At 38.0% G+C, this 16,715-nt stretch overlaps 1 protein-coding gene across 1 annotated transcript in view; it reads left to right on the forward strand.

Moving 5' to 3' along the window:
- The first annotated feature begins 1,351 nt into the window (after positions 1–1,351).
- The window catches only part of LOC311236076 (alpha-tectorin-like), a 58,658-nt gene continuing 43,294 nt past the window's right edge, over positions 1,352–16,715 (forward strand). Inside the window, exons 1-7 of the mRNA XM_084323672.1 lie at positions 1,352–1,407; positions 1,537–1,605; positions 2,596–2,619; positions 11,096–11,214; positions 12,220–12,498; positions 15,122–15,217; positions 15,973–16,141. Of these exons, the coding sequence (XP_084179798.1) occupies positions 1,572–1,605; positions 2,596–2,619; positions 11,096–11,214; positions 12,220–12,498; positions 15,122–15,217; positions 15,973–16,141 (721 nt within the window). The 5' untranslated portion in view covers positions 1,352–1,407; positions 1,537–1,571. The remainder of the gene's footprint in view (positions 1,408–1,536; positions 1,606–2,595; positions 2,620–11,095; positions 11,215–12,219; positions 12,499–15,121; positions 15,218–15,972; positions 16,142–16,715) is intronic.

Genomic DNA, 16,715 nt, shown 5'->3' on the forward strand with positions numbered 1-16,715 from the left:
CGACATTGTCAATGTGTGCAATGAATAAAGACTTCTTCAAAGTCTTTATCTTAATCTTATTAATCTAATCTTAATCTTATTAACCTAATCTTAATATTTTAAGAATGTACCATCTCAAACTGAATTATGTATGCTTGTGACCGTGCAAGTTCATTCTTCCGAGAAAAACTAGCAGGAATGTTCTCCCCAAGAACGCAAGTCCATTCTTTGCATTCGTGGGTTTGAGGAGCGGAGGGTTGGGTGTGTTCATCATCATTGTACATGCTATCATACATAGTTAGTTATATGGCTACAAACACACTTGAGTAAAAGTTAAAAAGTTTACAACTTTTTTTTATTGCAAGGGATAGACCAGGGGTCTCAAACTCATTCCATCTTGGGCCAAGTTTTTATTTTAACTACACATTGCACCAGGTGAGTTAGTTGAAGAGGTGAGCCAATTAGTGAAATCATCAGCTGGTGTTTAGGCAAGGCTGGAATGAAACCAAGCATACGCTCACACAAGGACCAATCAGCATGGGTATGGGCAGATTCATTTTCCATTGATGGGGATTTGATTGGCTGTTTTTAAATAAAGTGTGGCCGCAGGATTAATAAGTTAATAACGTTAACGTTAGTTCGGCCAGAGAAACAAATATACTAATTAAAATGGTTGGACCTCCCTGCGAGATTTGTACTTTGTAGGTCTGCATTTTAAAAGTATGTTTTTTTTCTCTGAAATGTAAAAGTACAAGTAGGCCTATACAAACTTTTAATGTTTTTTTTTGTGCATTTTACTGCTTTATTTCGGACAGGCCCGACAGAGAGGAAGGTTTTGGGAGAAGACTTGGGGGAAGACAAAGGTCTCCGGGTCCGGGAGTCGAACCCGGGACGTCCGCGTTGCACTGCAGCGCAGCTATGTGGTGCGCCACCCTGGCGCCCCATACAAGTATATAAACCTAATAATACTCGAGTGAAGTACTAATCCCCCCAAACAGTACTTAAGTATTCTAACGAAGTACAATTCCTCAAGTACTTTACACCCCTGTGTATAAGTAAGTATATAGGAGGATTATATGCAGTAAAGTATATGTGGTAAAGGGGGGATATGTTGTTTTACATTTTGGGTGAACTCCCCCTTTATCTTTAGCACGTATACCCTGCTCTGGCCTGCAGACTCTCACCTAGGACCAGATCACAGCTGTCACGATATTCAGTATAGGCTACTCCTTCTTTTGTGTGTTTGTTAAACTGTCTGATGGGAAGTATGAGGAAACCGGTTGTTTGATTCATTGACAGGAATCGTCGTGGAGTAGTTCTCCAACAGGTGAAACCAGAGAGGTACTGTGACATTCCAGCCTATAAAAGACACCTCACACATCACAGATCCCTGTATCCATGAGAGAGAGAGAGGACACTGGCCAACAGGTGGGTGATTTGCTGTTGACAAGCTGTTATACAGTAGCATATTTTACAGGAGTTTTGTTAACAATCTTTTTTTATTCATTCAATTTGAGCAATCAAATGTGCCATGTTTGTGTGTTTATGTGCCAACAGATTTCACTCCTGAGCTGGTTAGAACGGGGCGCGAGATGATGTTACCTTTGCTGCTTTTGGGGACCATGAGTAAGTATTGTTACATTCTGTCCCGTTTACACTGCCCTGCAGAAGCTAACCGCAGGAACTATACTGGCCTGCAGAAGCTAACCGCAGGAACTATACTGGCCTGCAGAAGCTAACCGCAGGAACTCATGGCCTGCAGAAGCTAACCGCAGGAACTATGCAGTAAAACTGAGAGAAATGGCTTTAAAGTTCTTTGACTATGGTCAAATTTCTCTCTGGATAATAAAAGTATTTCTATTTCTATTTCTATTCCAGTGATTTTGTAGTTACTGCAATTCTTTATACCCTTTTCTGTAAAACAGAGCAAGATTGAACTCTGAAACGTTATCACGAGATACACCAGATATTGAGAAGTAAAATTTCACTCATAACAACATTTTGAAAATTATTGTAGTTACTGTGGTCCTCTGACTCCGGTCTCCTCTCCATCCCACCACCAAACTGCGGACTGTAGGTCCCAGAGCCTTCTCTGTTGCCGCACCCACCCTCTGGAACTCACTCCCTCCAAACATCCGTAGTGCTACCTACATCCCTGCACTCCTTCAAATCCCAACTCAAAACCCACCTCTTCACCAAATTTGTAAATGACTCTGCCTGATTTTTTATTCATTTTTTTTATTTTTTTTTACTTTGTTGTTACGTTGTTCCCTGATCCCCTTCCACTAGCTGCCCCCTCCTGTTAAGCGCCTTGGGTCTCTTGAAAGGCGCTATATACATCTAAGATATTATTATTATTATTATTATTATTATTATTATTATTATTATTATTATTATTATTATTATTATTATTATTATTATTATTATTATTATTATTATTATTATTATTATTATTACTGCGGTTAGCTTCTGCAGGGCAGTGTAGATCAGTGAGTAAATGTGAGCTTTAGTGATGTACTATTGCATGGTACAATGTCTGAGTCTGATGCAGATGCTATCATTTATGTATTTGTGTATTTATTTATTGTACCTATCACTTTTTTTTTTTTACCACAGGCATCATGATCTCTCAAGCTAATGGTAAGTAGAAGCTTATGAAGATAAATTACAATATGATGATGATGGTAATGATGATAATGATGATGATGATGATGATGATGATGATGATGATGATGATGATAATAATAAGCTCAGTAATACTAATAACAGTATTATTATTTATAGTAATAATAATAATAATAATAATAATAATAATAATAATAATAATAATAATAATAATAATAATAATAATAATAATAATAATAATAATAATAATAATAATAATAATAATAATAATAATAATAATAATAATAATAATAATAATAATAATAATAATAATAATAATAATAATAATAATAATAATAATAATAATAATAATAATAATAATAATAATAATAATAATAATAATAATAATAATAATAATAATAATAATAACAATAACAATAACAATAATAATAATAATAATAATAATAATAATAATAATAATAATAATAATAATAATAATAATAATAATAATAATAATAATAATAATAATAATAATAATAATAATAATAATAATAATAATAATATTAATAACAATAATACCAAACATGTAATATACCAACAAAGATACAAGCATATAGAAAAAGTATAAATATAATATATATTTTTAAATATACACCACATTCTGATTTCTACTTTGGAAGGTGTCATGGTGTAGTGATGAAGTGTGTATCTAGGTGTGTATCAAGTCAACAGTAGGAAACTATTCTTTGACTAGCAAAGAACGGCAATATTCACAATAGCAGAAGGAAGCGTCACATATCAGTCTGGGGATCTTAACCGCATGTCGACTTGAGGCGCTCAGCCAAGGTTTAAAGGGATCTTAAAGGGGTCTTAAAGGGTCTTAAAGGGGTCTTAAATAGTCTTAAAGGGGTCTTAAAGGGTCTTAAAGGGGTATTAAAGGGGTCTTAAAGATTCTTAAAGGGGTCTTAAAGGGGTCTTAAAGAGTCTTAAAGGGAACTTAAAGGGGTCTTAAAGATTCTTAAAGGGGTCTTAAAGGGGTCTTAAAGAGTCTTAAAGGGTTCTTAAAGGGGTCTTAAAGGGTTCTTAAAGGGGTCTTAACCATCATGTTCACTTGAGACGCTCAGCCAAGGCTTGAAGGGGTCTTAAAGGGGTCTTAAAGGGGTATGTGTATAATAAGTTATCCCTAAATTTGGAGAGGGAAAAAATTATGATATTTACTAATCGAAATAAGGAGGACAATGTGGCATTATGTATAGACAGAGTTAATATTGAAAGAGTATCTGAGTTCAAATGTTTGGGTGTTATGTTGGATGAGAAATTGACATGGAAGCCTCACATAATGTACATAAAAAAGAAGGTAGCCAAGAGTGTTTTTGTTTTGAACAAGGCAAAGAATGTGCTTGATTATAATTCTACGCAAATATTATATTGTTCACTCATCCTACCATATTTGAGTTACTGTGTGGAAGTGTGGGGTAACATGTATGAAAGCAACATAAAGCCATTATTTATATTACAGAAGAGAGCAGTAAGAATAGTTCACAAAGTAGATTCAAGAGAACATACCAATGAATTATTTATTAAATCCAGACTATTGAAACCTAAAGAGTTAGCTGAAATACAGACTTTATTAGTTTTGTTTAGAGAAAAATGCAACCAGTAAATATACAGAGGTTGTTCGTTCCCTGTCCAGATGACAGCAGAAGGAAATTAAATTTTAAGCACCAATTTGCACAAACCACCTTAAAACAAAGGTGCACCTAAGTTATAGGTATCAAACTATTTAGCATAACAGGATAACATAGCATAGCATTGCAGTATAGTATAGTAATGAAGATTATCTTATAACCCTAGTTATATGAGTAATAGCGAGCGCTTTGCTCTATTGGAACTGTCCCTTTAATCATATCCTAAATAAAAGCTTTCACCTCGTGTACCTGCCCACATCTGCCTGACCTCTCCCACATCCGCTCCTATAAAGCGGGGTCATGGCCATAGAACAGCTCCTTCCCCAGTCTTTCACGGCCGAAACGGAAGACCGTGGGGTCCTCAGTGAGTCAGAGCAAATCGCTCGCTATTACTCATATAACTAGGGTTATGAGATAACCTTCATTATATTCCGTTATAGCTTACGCTTTGCTCTATTGGAACACAAGAGCTGAGCAGAGCGTAAGCCCGACAGATGCACCCGCTGAGGTCCCCTACAACCATCAGAACTGGGGAGGATCCGGGCCCCCCCGCCCCCTCTAGCGAGGGACGGGAGGGAGATCAGACCCTGACTGTGCGAAGAGGGTTTAGCACCTCAAACGCACAGGGTGAGCAGACCGTGGGACTTACCTTTGTTTAGAAGGGCCCGCGACTACTCAGATGCGCATCCCACACACCACCAGGGAACGGACGTGAGCAAAACCCCTGTCACAGCCCCCAACATCACGGGGTCAGAGTCAAAACCCCAACCCCGTGGCAAGGCCGTAGCAGCGGAGCGCGGAGGAGGTCCCAGCCTCAGGCCACCCCGGGGCTAGGACACCCCGAAAAAGGGGCCTGGTGAGGTCTATGAGGCTGTGGCATCGAGACCCCACCAGACGGTCACTGGTGACACCACCCCCCACATTGCCAGCGTATCGGACCGGGCCTAAACCAGGTGAAGGCCCTTCTCCCCTTGGCACGCCGCTCCGAAGCGCTCCCAAGGAGGCTTCCCCCCCACAATAACGTGGGGCCAGCCGGCGCGCCAGGGAGACAACCCTCCAAGGAGGTTGATCCCTCAATCCAGGCTGACAGGTCCCAAGAGTAGAACTCGACCTGCGCCCGGAGCACTGCGGACTAGACAGGTGCCTAAGGGGCTTACTGTAAGAACAGCATCCCGGCGGAAAGGGTAAAGGGTGTTCCGGTATGCTGTGCACCATGTCACGATCTCCATGAGCCCTGACCCCGCCAATTTATTAATCCCGCAGGGTCGAGGTTAAGAGAAAGAGTTTGACACAATTGGCAGTCGTCATGAAAAATGCGGGGGCATACTCTCGGGGCAGCCGGGGTCAGACCCGGGCTCAACCTGAGAGTCGACTCTGCTACCAACACACCGGGGAGACAACCACCCCCCTATGTATATTATAACAGGAGGTGGGTGCTCCCTTAACCCACTAAGAAACCCCAGAAACACAACTGCGTGTATACACAGGCTATACAATGCAGTTCAAGCGTTTCAGGTTTTAAAAGGGTTAACCCAGGCCAACAGGTTTATTGAGGGCAAGGCCCGACCTGGGCCTGGTGGACCGGGACCTACACAGGGATGCATAGAGGAGTTGACAGAAGCAGCCTCCCCGACAGCCCCCTCCCATCCCCTGTTTAACAGGGAGGGAGGGGTGAAACAAATGGAAAAGGACCAACCCCCTAACATCGTGCAAAAAGGTACAACACAGTATGGACAAATGCATGCCACTGTTAAGGGCAACTCAAGGTGACATGTATATGACACACACATTCATGACATCAACCCCTGTGACGTCCGGCCCGATCTGGCATTTTTCCCCCGGAAAAGCACAGAGTCCCTCGGGGAATCAGAACCTGTCCGTTCCCCGGCGGACAACGGGTTAAACTGATCCGGTCCGGCGTGACCTGGACCAGTCCCGTGCCCTAGTCACGCCGCCGCCCCAGTCCTAAGAGGGGGGTAGGTACGCGTGTCGATCCAAAAAATCACAGAGGGCGCAACCAAGACGGTCAGAACGTGAACGCACTGCTCTCGGTGGCCCACCCAAAGGTGGCCGTGAACCCCCCCTGTCAATGTTTGATCTACTCCGTCATCTCCCCCCGGAGATGTACGTGAGCCATCAAGTCTAACCTAGTGCACTGGCGCTCGGTAGAGACAAAAAATCTCCTTCCCAGTCTTCCGCATAAAAAACGCAGTTTTTATGATGTTGGGAAACCAAGGCGCGCCGGCCCACAAAGCATATTTAATCATTGAAAAAACACCCTGGGCCGGCGCTGCTCGGTCTCGTAAGACCATACGCTGATTTCATAAACAGTGTATATGCTTGCAAAGAACCCGAGAACAGTGACGGCGAATTTCCAACCAGAAAGAGCCTCACAACGTTTCCCCTCGCTGTCTGGGACGAGCAGCAGGGAGCCGGTCTACAAAGACACAGACACGGGTCCACACATGACGAACCTGGGAATAACAACCGCGTCAATTCTGCTCTTTATGTAAGAGGGGAAGACAGCGGTTTTCCCAGAGAGACCTCAACGTGAGTAAACAATTGAAAAAGGTTCATGTAACACATTGGACCAAGACTCTCTGAGGAGGAGGCTCTGAAAACTCTGAGGAGGCTCCCTCACTGAGAGGGAGGTTCTGAAACTCAGAGGAGGCTCTGAAACTCCCTGAGGAGGAGGCTCTGACCCAATATACACTACTGGTAGGGAGCAGAGTAGAAGATAAATTGTCTCTACTGCATTGCATCACCTATCCTTTACAATGACAGCTGTCTGTAGCACAGGCCCTGTAACTCACGGACATGTCTCTTGGCCAGCAAGAAAAAGCGAGGCTGTGACGTTTTCAAATGGCCGGGGGAAACCCGTGTCCCACCTATCCTGATTTGGTGTGATAGTGAATGTGTAAAATGTGAGGAACAAACTGTAAAGTGCTTTGGATTTGGAGTCTCAACAGACCCAGGCTGTAAGTCCATGTTTCATGTATCAACAACGGTGATGCTACTTCAAATGTATGAGTTTGTCGAGTTTGGTGCAAATCAGATAAAGAGTTCACAAGTAACTCATCCGCTTCATGCATTTTTCTGTAATTAGTTTGTAGCCGGGGTTATACAGTTTGGTGCAACAACTATCTGAATACTCTGTATTGATCAGTAGGATATCTGAACACTCGGTATTGATCAGTAGGATATCTAAATACTCGGTATTGACCAGTAGGATATTTGAATACTCTGTATTGATCAGTACGATATCTGAATACTCTGTATTGATCAGTACGATATCTGAATACTCTGTATTGATCAGTAGGATATCTGAATACTCTGTATTTATCAGTAGGATATCTTGATCAGTAGGATATCTGAATACTCTGTATTGATCGGTAGGCTATCTGAATACTCTGTATTGATCAGTACAATATCTGAATACTCTGTATTGATCAGTAGGAAAAGCCTTGTTATAGCAGAATAGTAACACAGTGAGAAAATCCTTGTTATAGCAGAATAGTGACCCAGTGAGAAAAGCCTTGTTATAGCAGAATAGTGACCCAGTGAGAAAAGCCTTGTTATAGCAGAATAGTGACCCAGTGAGAAAAGCCTTGTTATAGCAGAATAGTGCCCAGTGAGAAAAGCCTTGTTATAGTAGAATAGTGACCCAGTGAGAAAAGTCTTGTTATAGCAGAATAGTGACCCAGTGAGAAAAGCCTTGTTATAGCAGAATAGTGACCCAGTGAGAAAAGCCTTGTTATAGCAGAATAGTGACCCAGTGAGAAAAGCCTTGTTATAGTAGAATAGTGACCCAGTGAGAAAAGCCTTGTTATAGTAGAATAGTGACCCAGTGAGAAAAGCCTTGTTATAGCAGGACAATTTGGTGCAAATCGGACAATGCAGTCATAAGTAACCCATTGCTTCCTGTTTACTATGCGTTTACCTGAAATCTATATAAGATGTTGACCGCTAGATACATTTGTTCACGCGCAACAAGGGGGTTCCACCGACTGCCAGAGGCTTTCCCCTCTTAAGCTGGTCAAAAACATCTGCTTGTCCAAAAACAACTGCTCCCTGCATCAATAACCAGATAATAAGATATAACCAAACAAACACCTGCCAAGTGGAGTTATACAACAAAGGCCACCATCACGTTCCTTCAACACACAATGTGCAAAACCACCTGCCCATCAGAGACTGGGACATATTTGGTATTATTATTATTCTTTTTTGTATTCAGCTTAAAGCTGCTGGAGCCTCTGGGAGTCTGTTCTACTTCTGCTGGGCAGGTCATTTCTCTGACGTTACCTACTGCAGCTTTAACTGACACTAGGAGGATTAAGGAGAATGGCATTTCAGTTATTGTTGGCATCTTGCTGTGCAGACTGTGTCATTGTTCTCAGCAAGAGGAGGTGGACATTATGGGAAACACTTACATCATCCTCTCTGCGCTTCACTGCCTTTAGGCGAGTCTCATCACACCTGCTGAGTGGCATCGAGGGACCGCCGTGGTTAGATGTGTCGTTTAAATAGTTGACAGACCAAACCGCATCAATCATCACCAGCCGTGGTGCCAGATCCAATCCACGTTCAGAGAAAAACACAAACTGTTAATTGTCAACACTTTGTCCAATTTGCACCAGACTTTGCAAATATGTTTGTCTCACGATAGCAAGGAGGCCAGACCATAATATACCGTAGCCTAAATAAAGAATTGAACTTCTCAACAATTTGTCGGATCATGATGACATCTGAAATGTGTTGTTACTATGTCATATCCAAGTCATCCTTGTGATCCTAATGAACTTTTTCAAAATCCACTTTTTTCTCCTTCTCCTCCGAGACTGTTCATTTGATTCTCCCTAAATGTCTTATGTAAACTACTGAGGAGTCAGTCAACCAGCACCTGCTAACGGCTCTGACCCTTTAGCTCAGCTGGTTAGTGTAAACTACAGTCAACCAGCACCTGCTAACAGGTCTGACCCTTTAGCTCAGCTGGTTAGTGTAAACTACAGTCAACCAGCACCTGCTAACAGGTCTGACCCTTTACCTCAGCTGGTTAGTGTAAACTACAGTCAACCAGCACCTGCTAACAGGTCTGACCCTTTAGCTCAGCTGGTTAGTGTAAACTACAGTCAACCAGCACCTGCTAACGGGTCAGACCCTTTAGCTCAGCTGGTTAGTGCGGCCACCTATGGATCCTATGGTCCCAGTTTCAAATACACTGGGTTACATTGGTGACACTGCCCTCAGTGCCCTGTGAATCTGTATCCAGGTTTATGTAGAAAGAGGGGTGGGATCTCAGCGCCTTAACCCTGGGAAAGTGCACTTCTCCTGGTGAGGACGACTGTAAACTACTGAGGAGTTGGTCGCAGTCTATAACGGTTCTGACCCTTTTAGCTCAGCTGTGGATCCTATGGTCCCAGGGAATCTTGTTTCAGTCGGAATCTGGTGTGAGTGGGAATCTGTATAGTCAAAGCCATAAATAACAATCTGTATAGTCAAAGTCACAAATGACAATCTGTATAGTCAAAGTCACAAATAACAATCTGTATAGTCAAAGTCATAAATAACTATCTGTATAGTCAAAGTCATAAAAACAATCTGTATATTCAAAGTCATGAATAACAATCTGTATATTCAAAGTCACAAATAACAATCTGTACAGTCAAAGTCACAAAAAACAATCTGTATAGTCAAAGTCACAAATAACAATCTGTAGTCAAAGTCACAAATAACAATCTGTATAGTCAAAGTCACAAATAACAATCTGTAGTCAAAGTCACAAATAACAATCTGTAGTCAAAGTCACAAATAACAATCTGTATAGTCAAAGTCACAAATAACAATCTGTATAGTCAAAGTCACAAATAACAATCTGTAGTCAAAGTCACAAATAACAATCTGTATAGTCAAAGTCACAAATAACAATCTGTATTGTCAAAGACTTAAGTCATAAATAACAATCTGTATAGTCAAAGTCATAAATAACAATCTGTATAGTCAAAGTCATGAATAACAATCTGTCAAAGTCACAAATAACAATCTGTAAAGTCAAAGTCATAACAATCTGTAAAGTCAAAGTCATAAATAACAATCTGTATATTCAAAGTCACAAATAACAATCTGTATACTGCATTATTATTATTATTGTATAGTCAAAGTCACAAATAACAATCTGTATAGTCTAAGACTTAAGTCATAAATAACAATCTGTATATTCAAAGTCATAAATAACAATCTGTAAAGTCAAAGTCATAAATAACAATCTGTATAGTCAAAGTCATAAATAACAATCTGTAAATTCAAACCATGAATAACAATCTGTATATTCAAACTAATGAATAACAATCTGTAGTCAAAGTCACAAATAACAATCTGTAAAGTCAAAGTCATAAATAACAATCTGTATTGTCAAAGTCATAAATAACAATCTGTGAAGTCAAAGTCATAAATAACAATCTGTATAGTCAAAGTCATGAACAACAATCTGTATGTCAAAGTCATAAATAACAATCTGTGAAGTCAAAGTCATAAATAACAATCTGTATAGTCAGTCACAAATAACAATCTGTAAAGTCAAAGTCATAAATAACAATCTGTATCATCAAGCCATGAATAACAATCTGTATAGTCAAAGTCATAAATAACAATCTGTATCGTCAAAGTCATAAATAACAATCTGTATAGTCAAAGTCATAAATAACAATCTGTATAGTCAAAGTCATAAATAACAATCTGTATAGTCATGCCTCCATGGGGAGTTGGCCATTGAAAATTTGTTTTTGAGTGGAGGGGATCTTTAATAACTCGATTTTTCCTCCTAGGACAACTCTATGGATATGGAACTGGTACCAGGAGCAGCCGATCAGATGATGGATATTCTCCCAGAATCACTCTGCAGCGAGCTTTTCCCTATTTTGGAACGATGCATCATCAGATATATGTACGTGACAATCTCCAAAATACACACTATTTAAAGTTAGTGTCTTGCCATGTGGAATGTGTGGTCAAGAATAATATAGTTTATATTTCAGTCTGTTGGCAAATACTGTGACTTCAAGGCAACTGGTTCAAAGTGCAGGAAACAAGGAGGCAGGAAACAAGGAGGCGAAACACACTGGCTGTTCAAAGTGCAGGAAACAAGGAGGCAGGAAACAAGGAGGCGAAACACACTGTTATTCAAAGTGCAGGAAACAAGGAGGCGAAACAACTGGTTATTCAAAGTGCAGGAAACAAGGAGGCGAAACAACTGGTTATTCAAAGTGCAGGAAACAAGGAGGCGAAACAACTGGTTATTCAAAGTGCAGGAAACAAGGAGGCGAAACACACTGTTATTCAAAGTGCAGGAAACAAGGAGGCGAAACACACTGTCTGTGAGGATAAAGGGACACTTCACCAAAAAACAACGCTGATTTATTTTGCACATAATCAAAAGACACACATCCAAAGACTCTAGTTTGATAGTTATTGAGAGTAAATTAATTTGAATGTGGCCACCAGTGATGTCATCGGGGACATTTAATCCTTGTGTTGTATTAATTACAGCACAATGTAACAATGTAGAGAATAGGGACTAATCATTTCATGGAGCTGTAATTAACACAACACCATGTCTTATAGGGACTGCTACCTTATAATTTCATTGAGCTATAATTAATACAACACAAGGATTCAATGTCCCTGATGACATCACTGGTGGCCATATTCAAACTAATTTACTCTCAATAACTGTCAAACTAAATGAATATGTGCAAAACTTATTCAAGTTTTTGGACGTCTGCGAGTATGTGCAAAATAAATGTCCCCTTTGGTGACGTGCCACTTACTTTTATTGTGAAGTACCCTACCTTTATTGTATTGTGGTAATCTCTATTTTATATCTTGTATGACTGTGAAATGAAAAGTCTTGTTCTATCACCCCCCCCCCCCCCCCCCCCCCCCCCCCCAGGTCAATCACAATGGAGACTTGACCTTTGACCAAGGGTTCAGCCGGTATGTTCCTTACCAGTTCCCAGCTCACTCAACCAGAGACATCATCGCTCCGTTCTGGGTAGATTTGGACAACAGAGATCAGGGTGCCGTCTTCTACAAGCAGTACACGGGTGGCAGCGTCCTCCAACAGGCAACACGAGACATCCACCAGTACTTCCCCAGCATCAGCTTCACCGCCAGCTGGGTCTTCGTCGCCACGTGGGCTAATGTGCAATATTACAATCGATTCGGAAACGTGAGTCATGCTCTTCATGTATCATAATAATAATAATATTACCCTCAAACAGGAAGCGTGAGTCATGCTCTTCATGTATCATAATAATAATAATATTACCCTCAAACAGGAAGCGTGAGTCATGCTCTTTATGTATCATAATAATAATAATACTACCCTCAAACAGGAAGCGTGAGTCATGCTCTTCATGTATCATAATAATAATAATAATAATATTACCCTCAAACAGGAAGCGTGAGTCATGCTCTTCATGTATCATAATAATAATAATACTACCCTCAAACAGGAAGCGTGAGTCATGCTCTTCATGTATCATAATAATAATAATAATAATAATATTACCCTCAAACAGGAAGCGTGAGTCATGCTCTTCATGTATCATAATAATAATAATATTACCCTCAAACAGGAAGCGTGAGTCATGCTCTTCATGTATCATAATAATAATAATAATAAATAATAATAATAATAATAATAATAATAATAATAATAATAATAATAATAATAATAATAATAATAATAATAATAATAATAATAATAATAATAATAATAATAATAATAATAATAATAATAATAATAATAATAATAATAATAATAATAATAATAATAATAATAATAATAATAATAATAATAATAATAATAATAATAATAATAATAATAATAATAATAATAATAATAATAATAATAATAATAATAATAATATTACCCTCAAACAGGAAGCGTGAGTCATGCTCTTCATGTATAATAATAATATATAATAATAATAATAATAATAATAATAATAATAATAATAATAATAATAATAATAATAATAATAATAATAATAATAATAATAATAATAATAATAATAATAATAATAATAATAATAATAATAATAATAATAATAATAATAATAATAATAATAATAATAATATATAATAATAATAATAATAATAATAATAATAATAATAATAATAATAATAATAATAATAATAATAATAATAATAATAATAATAATAATAATAATAATAATAATAATAATAATAATAATAATAAAATAATATTACCCTCAAACAGGAAATGTGAGTCATGCTCTTCATGTATCATAATAATAATAATAATAATAATAATAATAATAATAATAATAATAATAATAATAATAATAATAATAATAATAATAATAATAATAATAATAATAATAATAATAATAATAATAATAATAATAATAATAATAATAATAATAATAATAATAATAATAATAATAATAATAATAATAATAATAATAATAAAAATAATAATAATAATAATAATAATAATAATAATAATAATAATAATAATAATAATAATAATAATAATAATAATAATAATAATAATATTACCCTCAAACAGGAAGCGTGAGTCATGCTCTTCCATCTATCATAATAATAATAATAATAATAATAATAATAATAATAATAATAATAATAATAATAATAATAATAATAATAATAATAATAATAATAATAATAATAATAATAATAATAATAATAATAATAATAATAATAATAATAATAATAATAATAATAATAATAATAATAATAATATTAATAATAATAATAATAATAATAATAATAATAATAATAATAATAATAATAATAATAATAATAATAATAATAATAATAATAATAATAATAATAATAATAATAATAATAATAATAAAATTTCTTTGTACAGCACCTTTCATACAATAATTGCAGCTCAAAGTGCTTCACAGCAGTAAAATAAGACAGGAGATCAAGAGCAGTGGCTCGGGAGGTAGAGCAGTCGCCTGGTAATCCGAAGGTTCCCGGTTCAATTCCCGGGCAGCGTGTCGAAGTGTCCTTGAGCAAGACAATTAACCCCTAACTGCTCCCGATGAGCAGGTTGGCACCTTGCATGGTCGCCTCCACCGTCGGTGTGTGAATGTGTGAGTGAATGGGTAAAAATGTGAGGAACAAATTGTAATGCGCTTTCGATAAAAGAGATATATAAAAAAAGAAAATACAGAAAACAAGAGTAAAACGAGCATCAAAATAGACAAAGTCACCGAACACTAAATCACAGTTTTTCACATTAGGATCTAACATCCCAATAGGGCTCAGCCTCTGTGATCATCACACACCATATAGACCATTTTAAAATAGACAGTAATAAAAGAGAAAAATAGAGCAATAGTGCAGTGCAATAAAATAGTTAGTGGAATAGAATAGACAGGGTAAAATAATGCAATAGTGCAGTTCTGAATTATTCATGAATATAACTGCATATAATCATGTATTGTATGCAGCACATTTATTTATTCTTACCCTATATATATCCACATCTGTCTGTACATACCTGCATATAATTCTTGTTACATACCTGTAGATACTATATCTATATCTGTACATATCCCTGACCTACTAGTTACTATATCTGTACATATCCCTTACCTACTCTTGCTAGTTACTATATCTGTACATATCCCTTACCTACTCTTACTAGTTATGCTGCTGGCCAGTATGACTTACTACCAAAATAGTCATTTATCCTATTCTAATCTAATGCATATTCTGAAACAGTGAGTGTCAGAAACAACAGTGTGATTGTTAGACGTGTTTTTAATGGTTAATCGCTGTTCTTCCAGGGCTCCACTGTCCAAGCCGTCCTGATCTCTGGTGGTCAACACTCGTTTGTCCTGATGAACTACCAGACAATAGACCCAACTTATCGCACCGTGCAGGTCAGAACACTGACGTCTGAGTGTGTTTGACCATCTGTCTGCCTTCACTTGCTACAGAACCACCTAACGTAGCAATGTCCAAGATGCACAAGTATTTGTCCTGTGAATGAGTGAAGCCTCACACAGGAGAATCTTCCATAAATCACATTTCATGCCAAAACTCATGTACACAATAGTCCTGTATATACCATATATATACATGTATATATTCATATTTACAGCATATATATCCATATCTGTCTGAATATACCTATGTATAATCCTCCTATATACCTACTTAAGACACCTGCATAACCCATATAACGCTGTATGATAACATGTACAATAATACTGTATATACCGTATATGTATATGTATGTATCTATTTTTACCATATATATATATATATATATCCACATCTGTCTGTACATACCTGCATATAATCCTTTTTGCATATCTGTAGATACTATATCTATATCTGTATCCTTTACCGACTATAACTAATTACGCTGCTGGCCAGTATGACTTACTACCAGTGTCTTCAAACCTGTATCACTGTACATATTAATACTACAACTCTGTACATACATCTGATTAGCACTATTACCCGGTAGTACTAATTTATATATTTTATACCCAGTTTAATCACCTGTACATTGTATATTACTGTATAACTTTACTGTTACATTTATACTCTGGTTGATGCCAAACCTCTTCTCATTGTACTGCACTTGTGCTGCATGATGACAATACGTTTGAATGTGATCTGTTTCCAGGCTGGTTATGATACAGTGAACTCCACCCATCACTTCTCCATCCCTGGGTCATTCCCCTGCACTGGATCATTAAACAACTACACCAACTTTCTCCTGGGCAGCAACGTCAACGTCGCAGGGCGTTGGGCCTTCCGCACCGACCACGGGTCCACAGGCTGCAGCTTCCAGGGTTAGTCAGCACCGACCGCGGGTCTAGAGGCTGCAGGTTCCAGGGTTAGTCAGCACCGACCACGGGTCCAGAGACTGCAGCTTCCAGGGTTAGTCAGCACCGACCGCGGGTCTAGAGGCTGCAGGTTCCAGGGTTAGTCAGCACCGACCACGGGTCCAGAGACTGCAGCTTCCAGGGTTAGTCAGCACCAGAGCATGTGAGCGGCGCGGGGAGCGGAGCGGGTGGTTTTGAAGTGAGCGGCGGAGTGGGTTTTAAAATGGGTTGGCGCGACTTCCGGAGCGAGAGTTCTCCTCCGCTCCAATCCGCTCCGGGCCGCTCACGCTCACAGTGGTTTAACACTGATATAATATACATGTAGTACAATGCCAAAGCAACAGGTGGCGATGTACAAAAATGAAGGCCATTTTCAACCAATGAGAAGGGTGAACCGTCACTCATATCCTGCTAGACCAAAATATATTCCACCATTGTTGTTGTTATTAGCTTACATGCTAACGTGAATGGCAGCGACCATAGCATTGTGGCTAGGCTAGCTACCATCGCTTAGTAGAGCTAGTTGAATGGATATTACGTT

This window comes from Notolepis coatsorum (assembly GCF_963971535.1).
Source record: "Notolepis coatsorum genome assembly, chromosome: 10".
NCBI lineage: Eukaryota > Metazoa > Chordata > Actinopteri > Aulopiformes > Paralepididae > Notolepis > Notolepis coatsorum.